This window comes from Grus americana, chromosome 3 (genome assembly GCF_028858705.1).
Source record: "Grus americana isolate bGruAme1 chromosome 3, bGruAme1.mat, whole genome shotgun sequence".
NCBI lineage: Eukaryota > Metazoa > Chordata > Aves > Gruiformes > Gruidae > Grus > Grus americana.
This window is the reverse complement of record NC_072854.1, coordinates 78463156-78475487: the sequence shown is the minus strand read 5'-3', so window position 1 is coordinate 78475487 and position 12332 is coordinate 78463156. Positions and strand designations below refer to the sequence as shown.

The window sequence follows — 12332 nt, the reverse complement described above, 5'->3', positions numbered from 1 at the left end:
GGAAGAAGCAGAGTTATCGATTATGAACGATACCAACAGTTTTACATGATTTTGACATGGGGAGAAACATAATGGGTGCTCCTAGTAGTAAGATTCTCCTGGGGGTGTTGTGATGTTATTGGGACAAAGACATCAGGCAGAGACAGTCCAAAGACTAGTACTATAAATACCAAAGTTAAGTGCTGATATTGTAGTAATATCCAGTTATTAAAACTATTTAGAATCACTATCGTAATAGTAGTTATGTCATCCATCACCAAAGTAGCATTAAACATAAGAGCACTCAGTCCTCTAAATATTTTTCAGGTACAGGGATAAGTCTTTTATTAAATTCCAATATTTGAGTCTTAGGAGACATACATCTAATATCACTGTACACTAACAAAGCTAATGTTATTACAGTATCTTCAGTAATTTAAATTGTGTGCAGTTTTTAATACTTAACAATGCTAATCAGAAATTATATGGCTCTATCTTCAATGTCATCAAATGCAGACATGTAACACACTACTGAATACATTTGGCTACTTACCCCCAATTATCTGAATTGTTATTATATCTCTCCACAACTTACACATCAAAACCTAGAGTTGCTCCTTCATTTATTTATTTATGAATCCAAACATCAAATATTTCCTCTTCCTACCCACCTCCCAGTTTGGTAAAACTGGCACCCAAAAGATACAAGACACAGTTTGCAGGCAAGGCCCCTTATTCAAGATGCAAAAATACTGGAATTTCAAAAGTTAGTGGCATAAAAGTCAGAGCTAGTTGTCCAGGGCTTTTGTTCTTAATTTCTTATGGCACTTTCTCCCAAGTCCTTTATATAACGATTAGTTTTATGGACTAGTGATTTCACCCCTATGCTAAATATAATTCCCCCTCACCATGTACTTTTTCATTTTGGATATCTTAAAAAAAAAAAAACAAACCAAAACAAAAAACCCCAAACAACAAAAAACAAAACCAAAAAAAACTACACCACACACACTGCCTAAAAAAAAACCAAACACACTTAAAATATTCCTCCTTACTTCTGAAATATTCTGTAAAATACATGGTAAAATATTATGTTTTTCAAGTGTTTAAGATAACTTCTGGATCTCATTCTTGAGTTCAGCACTTGTGAATAATCAAATCAATGCTAAGTTCCTGCTAACGTTTACCTCATACCACTGTATAATCTCAATATAGATGCATGTCATGTAAAACGTGCTTTCACATAAAAAAATATATTTTAGTATCACAATATTTCTCCTGAGGTGAATTAAGACTGTTTTCTTTTACTTTAAAATCACAGCAGTAGGTAAAAATATTTTTTTCTTCCCAGGAAAATGAGAAAAATTCAAGGAGTTACTGAAAGTTATTTGGAGCACATATGTAATCATCCATCAGTAAAAGCCAATTTCTACTCTAAAAGTTATCTTAATCTTGAAGAGAATAACTACAAATTCTAAAGAGGATGAAAAGCCTTTTTGTTCTAGGGGAGGGATGTAGGAGGGAAGGAAGGTTGCATTATACCACAGTGCAAAGTCTTGTATTTCCTGTTTTTCAACAGTTGGAAGCTCACCAAAATGTTGTTTGGAATGCATTCCTCAACTCACTGCAGCGGGATATAGATTCTGCCATACCTATGGCAAAGTCCCTGCTCCCCAAACCATGAAAGTCCAAAAAGGCTGTTCTTGGCCTCTAAGGACATAATTTTAAAGACTTCCGATGGTCCGGAAAAGTGATACATACAACCTAAGCCATATGACTTAAGGTTCAGAATTTGTGAGGGGGGGAAAGGGAATAATATATCTGGGGTTTTTCTCTGATACAACAATAATCTTCTTTTAATTCAGAAACTTGAAAAGTCAAAGTTCTCAGAAAGGTGGGCATTAATAAACAGTAAAGAAGCAGCAGCAAGAGGCATAAGGAAAATTTATGAATTCTGTACAAGCTTGTTCATTTTATATGCATGCACAAGTAAACATGTGGCACGGAAGAAAGATGGCCTGTATTCTATTTATGGCACCCATGATTGAATAATATCAGGAGAGCTAAACAGGTGCAGAAAACATCTAGGGTTTTTTGGTTTTTTAAGCTTAGAAAATTGAATTGGAACATGCCTCCCGGATGTGCCTCCAAGACACAAACTGAAGAAGCAAGAACTATGATTCAAGAGACCAAGTTAGCCACTATTGCATACACTAAATTTAATTATCTACCTGACAAAGCTTTTCCCAGTGACATCATATGAGGGTTCAAATAAACTTGGTACAGTTTGCATCTGAAATAAGTTTCACCAGTTATTTTCCTCCATGGCAGAAGTACAAAGATACATATACATCTGTGTGTACTGCCTATTGCAGACTGAAAACTTGTATTTCAAGAGGTAACCCTCAATTGGAAAGCAGACCTTGTCACCAAAGACCAGGCAGGAAACAGTGATTTAGAAAAAAAGGGGTTTTCAAAAACATTAAAGCATGTAAATGTACAGTAAAAACCACTATAAAACACAGTGCAAAGTAAAAAGATTCACCTATAGTTACTAGTGAAATCGTTTATGTAAGACCTGTAAAAACTCTGGCTTTCTATCACTACCCATGCTAAGGATGCAATGCAAATAGATTTCATAATTGGGTTTATGCAGTTATGGGTCAACAACCACACTTCAAATAGCAATGTTATGAAAAAACTGTAGTGAACAGAAGTGAACAGTCACTGTAACCACATCAACTCAGTGATTCATAATACAAATGTACAATTTTGATCAAAAGCAAAAAGACAAGACAGGCCTCCTTTCATGGATGTATATTTTAAATGTATTACTTCACCACCAAAAGATGAACCCTACATCACTTTGGAGATGATAATTTCAATTGATTTTGCTAATCCAGTGCTTGAAACAATGCTGGGAAATAGTATCAACTTGAAACCAGACTAAACCAAATGATTAAGATCAGATCACAGAAAACAAGTAAACGCAGAAGTTGAACAAAAACACACACACAAGGGACTGCACCTATTGACTTAAAAATTAGTTAAATCCACATTCGAAAAGCAGCAGATTTCCTGCACAAGTTACTGTCAAAACTCTTAGTAGTCAGGAAGAAGTTTAAGAGATTGGTTGGGCAGATTTGAAATATGTCAAATTCAGGAGATAATTCTACTATTAAACTTCAGACAAGATGTGCACTTCCCGCAGAAAGAGCCAATAGTAAACATTTTTGGTAAAGGAAAATTCAGTGAGGAATGTGACAGACAACAAAGCTCCTTCAAACTAATGTGTAAAAGTGTTACCACGCACCATACTGCAGTTCTGTTCTCAGATAGAAGGTTGGCTGCAGAAACTGCCCTGGCCAAGGCTTTTAAGCTTCTCCAACCTCCTGTAATTCTTCTTTCTGAGTTGTTATACCTGCCTGTTCTCAGCATCTCCCATTGCTGTCAATTCTACAGCTCAGGGTTGTGTTATTGTGATGAGGCAGGGAGAAAAGCCTTATGGTTATGCCTCCCCCCCCCCCCTTTTTTTTTTAACATGCTTTATAATTTTTATTTCTGGCTTGCAGGATACATCTCAGGGGCTCACATCCTAAAAGATGGCTTTTTGTCATTGTTCTCAGCCTTTAAATATTATGATTGAACAACTGAAGTTAGTAACGTTCCTGAAATCATTGGCAGCCATATTCACAGATAACATAGACAGTATCAGCTATTCAAAGTGTTACCATATCTCGCTTTAGTCTATTTCTATTACTATCAGATTCATCTCAGTTTATTGGCTCATTTACATGACTCGGAAGACAGAGACAATTCCTGACTGCCCCATTTACAGCCACAAGCTACTGAAGCACATCCTCTATCGTACTGTACAGAATCTCATCTTCAGTCTACAAAACATAAAAGCAGCAATGTCAGCAGCTGTGGAGAAGTGGCAAAATGGGACATACTGCCAGTAGCAAACTTACTGCATTTGTGCAATTGCACAGGGCATGAAACTGAAGTCTGCTAGGTTCTTCTGCAAGCATATAAACAGTCCGTGTTTTGACAGAAGGATGCTTCTGTCTACAGCAGTTACTTTTATAACAAATAGAAGTATCCTGAAATGCATTGTTCCAAAGAGATAGACTGGACTCTGGAGTACTAAGAGCTCTTTTTCACATTCTGAGATAAAGATTTAAGAAATTGTAAATTTTTTTTCCCAGTAAGATACAACCAGATTTCAAGCTTTCTACTCAATGGTCAGGTGTTCCTGCAGAGCTCGTCTATACTTATTAGTTCAGCACACTCTATGGAACTTCACTGCTCTCTGAACAATGACAATAATGAAATCAAAGTCTGAATTCAACAAAAAAGTTGAGCACTGGAGGCATAAGTTTGACAATAGTTCTTTAAACCACAGTATTGCACTCTACAGCCATGGAAGTGTGAGCAACACTGACAGACATATAGTACTTTTATAGCAGTCTAGAAAATAAAATGAGGAAACAGATGCTAAAAAACCAAGAAAACGTATTTTGGTAGTCGTTTCACAACAAAGAAAGTGGCTTTGTATTCTTGTCTATTTGGCCAAACCAGGACTATTTGCACACTACTCTAAGGAGAATCAAAGATCCATAATGATTTGTAAGCTAGGTTACAAATTTCAAATGCTACAAATAAAACTGAACAAGACTCTACTGTCTAATGTGGCTAAATCTCTTTACACTGTTAGACAACACCACAAACCAGGCAGTAGAAATACCAAAGGAACGCCACACAGCGGAATGTGAGGTCACTTTACCAGTGGTCCAAACACTGTTTCACACAAAAATCATCACAGATTTCATCTACTGCATCAATGACGTCAAACATTGACAAGCACAATTAAGTTCCATGCCATTTACCCAATTCATTTTAAACTATGAATTCTGCAAGCAGATGGATCAAAGAATGTTTTCCTTTCTACCACAACACTGCTTGTAAACCATCCTATGAAATTTACTTGTTAACCTTAGCTGGAAGGTTGAACTCTTTGGATGATAGCACATTCATTATCTATTTGATGTTTGTTCACAGAATAATTAAATGGCAGCTGACAAGACAGATAATTACTTCACAGAAGCTGTCCTTTGGAAAAAAGTAAGATAAGCAAGATAGCCTTTCATTTGTCAAAAAGAAACAAAAAAGAGGTACAGCCAGTGATGTTTTTAGTGACTAATGAAAGAACAGTATTAAATACAGGATTACCTTCATAAGCGTGATAGTTGTAGTAGGCAAAGTGATTCCTTCTCCCTGGGGTTAGAAACACATGCAGAGGACCCAGGTGAAGGCAGCACCAGCAGGACAGATACCATGCAGAACATGCGGAAGAGGGCAGGAAAAGAAAAGACAGGAAAGGGTGAAACTGTAGTCAGACAACTCAATTTATAAGAATGAAGTGTATTATACTCTTTCAACTTTAGAAACTGCATAGAATATGAAGACATCAGTACTACAAAGCTACTGAATGAAACAATCCCTATTGTTTAGAAAAGCGACAACAAGCTGTTAGGAGAAAAACATGAACAATAGGTCAGTCCCACAGGCAACCTGCAAAGGCTTAGTACACAGCCTGGCCACCTGTGGCAGTTCCGATTGCTTTTCCTCTCTCAGTTAATGGACATCTTGCTCCGCTGCCCAAGCACAATGTTGTAATACTAAAGCAAGTAGGCTCTACAAAGAGTAAGAGTTCAGAGCACAAGAAAAGTACTATTAAAAGAACCCAAAATATTAACATGCAAATCAAACCTCAGCATATAGAACATATTATAAAATACATTTAATATAGTCTATGTACTGCTAATTTCATCTGGCGCTTCCCCCCCCCCCCCCCCCGAAAAAGCCCCAAACTATTTGATTATGAATTTAACCTTTTGTTTGCAGTACTGGGCAAAGTTTTCAGCACCAATTTCCAACCTTGCCTCCAAAAAGGTAAACCACCAGACTTCAAATTGTAAATTTGTACCCAAGTACAAATAGTACCCAATCTTAATAGGAAAAAGAGCTGCAAATAACTAAAACCACCAAAACCCGAAATCTTAGAACACAAAGACAACAGAAATTAAGAGTAGCAGTTGTATGTATTTTATCAGTTGTTGTGCTATAAACAAGCAAGCTCCCCTGGCTTTTCTTAGATCATAAAATTAACTGCAAATTACAATGCAGCCCAGAGAGTTGTCATGATGCCAAAATAAAACCTGGCCTTGCTAGTGACTTGAAAGTTCCATATAGGCTGAAAAATGTTTAGCAAATAAGTTTGATTTAAAAATTCACGTTCTTGTCCTTCTAAAAATGTATTTTTCATGCATGACACTATCAAATATATCTTACTAGGTATGCTACAGTATATTTCTGAATGTAAAACAAACCAGATTTAAGTAGTGCTTTTGTGGTTCCACCCCTAAATCAAAAGACAACGTGTTAAACTATTTTACTTATTATCAATTTCTAAACCCCAAAATCCAAAGGAAGTTAAAGATGGAAGTATTTTTTTGTTTTGTTTTTGAAACACTTAAAACTTCATTCTTGAAACCTCAATAATAGAGACAAAGTCTTAGTCAATCATTTCTCCTCTTTTTTTACTCCAAACATTTGCTACTAAATTTTCGGTATTATAGCAATATGCAGCTCTACCTCTAGATAGCTCCAATTCAGAATCTGACATCAGAAGAACAAATGATGTGGCGTTCACTTACACTGCCAATGGACTTCCTTGTGCTTCCAATCAAAGTACTATTTTTGGAAAACCTAAATGACTACGTAATAATATAATTTAGATTACTACATAATCAGAATTCTTACCTGGGCTTAATTCTACCAGGTATGGTAGTTTCTCAGGAGGAAGGCAAGAGCCATAGCCAGACCCGTCAACTCTTTCCTTCCCCTTTAATGGCTTTCCATCAGCTATTTTCTTGGATTTCTTTGGGACATAATCAGGAGGTCGCCTTTTCAACTGAAAGACTAGTATTCCTAAAACACAGTATTATACATCCTATGAGTCTCATTATCAGCGAACAAGCACACATCCAACATCTATTAATTTGTAAGTGTTCCACAGGATTATTTTCAGCTTATTAAGCTCCTGACACTTCTTTATATAGTTATTTTTAAGTTAAAACTATTTAAAAGATTAATAGCATACTTCTCCACAGTGGATAATTTAGAAACCTGAGGATAAAATTCTATCTAAAGATGTATTACTTTAAACAGTGCTGAATGAAATAGTAAATAATTCTAAAAGCACCTAGTATGAAAAATGCCTGAAAACAAAACACTTCAAAAATATATGTTCTGATTTCTTACTTTACAGGGAGTCCACGCCATAGCTTACAACACCCAAGGCATAAAAATCTTTTAAGGCTTTTTAGACATACCTTTATCACTAGGCCACTCCCTGAATATCTGCAGTGGACACTCATCATCATCAAGAATAGTTTCTTTAGCACCTTTATCATCAGAGTGCTGAGCACCAGGAGGCAGCATGACCTAGAAAAGAACCATTATCAGTTTTCAGAGCTGTTAGTGGACAAGTAGAACAGAGGATTCAGGGGTCTATCTTCTGATTTTTAATTTTTTTTGGTTGTTTATCACAAAAGATAAAGCAAAAGAATTCAATAACTTGAAATGCATTTTGCTTTCCAAGATTTTTTCTAACTCTCTTTCCTCTTGCCACAGTTAAATCACACTTCCCAGAACATCAGATGTATTTTAAAAGCAAAAGGAAAGCAAGTTACACTTAATGTAGACAAGACCATCTTCTAGTAAACTAATTTATTGCAATTTCTCAACAGCCAAAGAGAGACCAAAAGAAATATTTATCTGTGGAGGTGATAGTTAAAAATAAAACCGAAGTTTCCTTTGTTAGCTCACACACTGGAATCAGTCTTTCATTGTGCTAATGTCATTCTGCTAATGCAATATGTAAGTATCTTTACCTTTATCTGGTCTACAGAGAGACTAAGGAAACGATGTGAGCATTTCACACAATTGCTTCATGCTGTCTAGCTTTAAGGAAGAACCAAACCTACATATACTTGGGGAATAGAACCACAGACTGTTCATACCTTTTACAGCTATATCCTTACAAGGTAGAGGAAGGGGGAAACCTCGATTCATGAGTTCTGATTCTAAAGGAGACGCAACCTGTGATTTCATGCACATTTGCATTACTGCTCCCCACAGCAATCAAGCATGAAAAAAACAATGACAGGCAGAATTACAGTGCATAAGTACCTTCTAAGTTAAAGATAGATCTTTCAAAGCTTAATAAAAAAATAAAATATATTTTCCTCATTTGTGATCCTAACAATATCATTTAAATAATTTTAAACAAACTACTTAAAATTATTCCCATCTCTGAACTATGACCCAGGTAACTCCTCCTGACCTAATGGACCTATTGGCTACTGCACCCTCCACAGTGCAGCCCTCAAGAGCCTTTCCACTCTTATTTGTCACCTCCTCTCCACACCCATTTCGGTGCTAACTCAGTTCTCACAGATCCACCTCAAAGGTCCTTTCATCTTCTTCCAAGCAGGAAACAAGTACATTTAAGATCAAAAGTATGTAATCAAGTCATTGACCTTTCCCTAAAACATTTTCTATGCAAAACCAGGCTAAACATAGGACTAATTCAATTATCTTTAATTAGATTTTCAAATAGACAAGATATTCTAAACCAAGGAAAACATTAAAATGTATACACCGAAGGGAAACAGAAACACATCTACATTCAAATCTTATCTTGCCAAACCACTCTATTTCACATCTCAGATTTTAAAATCAATTATACCTATGGGATAATTTTGATTAGCTAATTAAAGTAACACTGTGTTTCAAGCCTTATTCAACAAGCAACAATTTTTAGATTCCAAAGCCCTCGAGACAGAAGGTAACTAACTAGTTACAACACAAGAGCTACACGCTACCACATGCGTACCAGGGGCTGACCAGTAACGGAGCAGGGAGCAAACTAACTTGGATGAGCATCTGTACTTGGCATTGGGCTTACTGGCAGCTGAGGTAAACTAGACAAGTTGGAGAAGAGGGGCCACAAAAGCACTAATCTCCTTGTCCTCCCAGCCAATGTTCCTCCCGTCTCTCAGGAAGCGTGAGCCAGTAACTCAGACACACCTCACTTAAAAAAAGTGCATGACCTAACCTGCAGAAAGACACAAAACACCACATCTGAGCTTATGCAGGCCAGGAGGCTTCTAATAGAGATGTTTTCTAAAATGGCTTCTTCACAATGTTTTACGTGAATGCTGCCTCAGTGTCACCCACAAAGCTGAAATTCCTACGTTTTAGAATAATGAAAACACATGGAAACAAGTTTGTATTATGATTGGGTTTTGGCTCATGGGTAGAGATTTCATTTTGAAAAAACAAAAACAAAAAAACAGAAGATGCAGTTAAATATCCCTTCATGAATTTGAATCCATACAGACTGCTGAGATCAGGCACAGACATTTCCCCCATTTCTGCTACAGCATAGGAAATGGAGATGGGTAAAAATCCAGCTTAAGATCACAAGTCTTGGAAGCAGGTTGTCAGCTGACAATCTATGAACTGAAATAAATTCATAGCAGATAATTAGGAAGAATATACTCTGCTTCCTCATAATTGATTTCATGAGCATATACAAATTATCATAAAATCATTTCAATCTATATTTATTCATTTAAAATGCAGTGAAACGTGCAGAAAGTGAAGCTAAGAAATTTAAATGAAGTCCACAGCAACTTAGGACTTAACTTCCAAGGCATTTGCTGAGATAAACAAGAGAATAGTCAAATATTTAAGTCCCCTGCGGTAAGTAACAGCAACAGATAAAGTTATCAGACCTATCCTTAGCAAAAGTTTCAAACAAAAAAACCCATGCTGTAAGAGGACTTCCATAAGCTCTTTTGTCATTTTAATGTTCTTAAATAAAAACTCCCATCTACTGTATTTTTAAATATATCTGCTTATTCGAATGAATTAATCCTCATTTTTCCCTACAAGGTGGGAATGCAGATTCTGCACATGCCCCTGAAAAAAACCAAAAACAAAGGAACTCACTAAAAAATATTTAATGGCTCATGTCTGTAATGTCTACTTCTTAAAAGAAACCCAAAACTAATTACCATGAACTGCATGGTTTTGCTTGACATTATAGGAAGTTATTTATGCCTTATCCGAGTAAAAAATAAGAGTATGCTAAAACAAAAGTCTAATCAAGATTCTACTCTGAAGAGTTAAGTGGTATGCTGCGTGCCTCAAGTCTTATGCCCTAAGTGAATATGCACAGGTAGCTTGGAAGACTAATTAATCTGACATCTTGAGAGATGTGTAGTGAACCCCGTATTATTCAGGGAAACTCAAACCAAGCAAACTGAAATAAACAAAATGCATATTGGAACAAACTTGTCTTTACTTGATTACATAGAGAAGCACTTCAGAAGTGGGCATAAAGGTACAGCTCGATACACTGCAAACCAGGGTATGAACACAAGCAACTAACTGGAAACTGCCATTTACAATAAAAAGTTGTCAGCTCTAAGTGTTAAGAAAAATTCTTACAGTGTTCATCTTTCAAGTGAAACTTCAGAAGTGAGTGAACTTTATTACAGGTACTTATGCAGCCTTATACAGTTCTTGTCATATAACTTAAACTCCATCTTAATATTTAAGTAAATATCAACTGCTTAAGTCTTCTTTGAAGACACTTCACCTGTCACCCAAAGAGAACATAACATTTAAAAATTCCAACCATTAAGAAACTGAAGTTACATGTTCCACTGTACACTGCTTTAAAGTCAACAAAAAATTAAAGAATAGGAACATTTGCAAGATAGATTTGTGTTCCACAGAACACTGTAAAATGTCAGACCAACAGTGGCAAAAGCCCCACCAGAGGTAAAGAACAGCTACGAGACTTCAGTGTAAAGGAGTACCAATGGCCATGACACCTATTTAGCACTGTAATTGTAAGATTCCAAGAAAACAAAACCATGATAAAAGACACATCAAGCTAAAGTTAGGATATTTTAATGTTTCAAGCAAGGAAAGTAACTTCATAAAATATTTGGCGAATAGTAGATTTTAAACTTAGGTTAAAAATTCTCAACTTTTTTAATAAAGGAGGGATTATCATATTTAAAACCCAAGCACTATATCCACAGAGGCATTAGAAAGGCGAAGTAGATTTTAGCCAACTACAATGACTTACGGTGAGCAAAACAGTAAGGTCTTCTACACTTAAAGGTATAAAAAATATCTGCTATTAGGCAATGAAGACTACCCACGTATTTCAAATGTAAACATAAGCATACAACTTATGTCAGTATAGAAACTTACTATATCAAGAAGATGTGTTGCCCAGAAAAGACAAAATGTTTTCTAGAAGTGCTTTCCAGAAGACTAATTTAAATCAATTTGCTTCACAGCAAAGACTTTGTTAATCTTTCCCAAGATCAAAGCAACATTCCTCAGACTATTTTCTACATTAAACATCCTCACACAAGATCAGAGAACAAGGGGAGGCAATAGAGAACACCACCACCTGAACAGTGACTTGTAATAGTTTCCCTGGTAAGTGCTCAATAAATTCCCTAAAATATAAATATTTCATAATACATCATAATATCCCCTAACTTTAAACTATCTTCAAATTCAGTCACAATGCCTCTGCTGTAGCCTACAATTCTCTCAAACCAGCAGAAAAATGAGCATGTCAAGTCAGCATTGATTAATAAAATCAATGACTGAGAATCATGAATTTCATTTATAGAATCCATAATATGAAGACAATTGTCATAATTCAAACATAGAAAATACTTTGTAGCCAAAACTGGGAATCAATTTTTAGTATGCTGTGTCATTAAAAACCACAACTATTACTTAGAATATTCATTCCCATCTATAATAAAAATCTATGTAAAATTTTACTGAAGTTAAGCAAAATTAACTTTCACAGTTGAGACCCCCAATTACAGGTTAATGAAAACAAGGATAAAATGTCCAGAACTTCATTAAAAATATGTCTAGAACTAAGACAAAACTGTTGAAACAATAAAAAATAAGATTAGTTCACTGTTACGAAACTACAAAACCACTACCGCTGTCCAGTTTCCTTATTATGAATTAGAACATTAGAGCAACATGTCAATTCCCAGCAAATTATACCACTAGAGGCTGTAGGCACAGCAAAAGTAGACACTAAGGTTACTCAAAGTTATCATAAAAAACAAATCGGGAAGCAACTTTAAGACCAAAGATATATCCACATCCTTTAGAGCATCTAGAAAGTGCAGGAAATAGCAAAGTATTCCATATAAGCTTCCTTACTG

General features: G+C 35.8%; 1 protein-coding gene across 24 annotated transcripts in view; it reads right to left on the bottom strand.

The window, feature by feature from the left end:
- AFDN (afadin, adherens junction formation factor) overlaps nucleotides 1-12332 on the bottom strand; it is a 132678-nt gene that overhangs the window by 76348 nt on the left and 43998 nt on the right. For 18 of the 24 annotated variants that reach the window (XR_008576334.1, XM_054820071.1, XM_054820090.1 and 15 more), the window contains exons 7-9: nucleotides 7377-7488; nucleotides 6805-6972; nucleotides 5212-5256 (exon numbers count right to left, since the gene is read on the bottom strand). Coding sequence is in view for 23 of the 24 variants with exons in the window: in XM_054820071.1 (XP_054676046.1) it covers nucleotides 5212-5256; nucleotides 6805-6972; nucleotides 7377-7488 (325 nt within the window). In the remaining variant the exon portion in view is untranslated. The remainder of the gene's footprint in view (nucleotides 1-5211; nucleotides 5257-6804; nucleotides 6973-7376; nucleotides 7489-12332) is intronic. The other 6 variants (XM_054820076.1, XM_054820078.1, XM_054820086.1 and 3 more) reach the window with 1 other exon arrangement.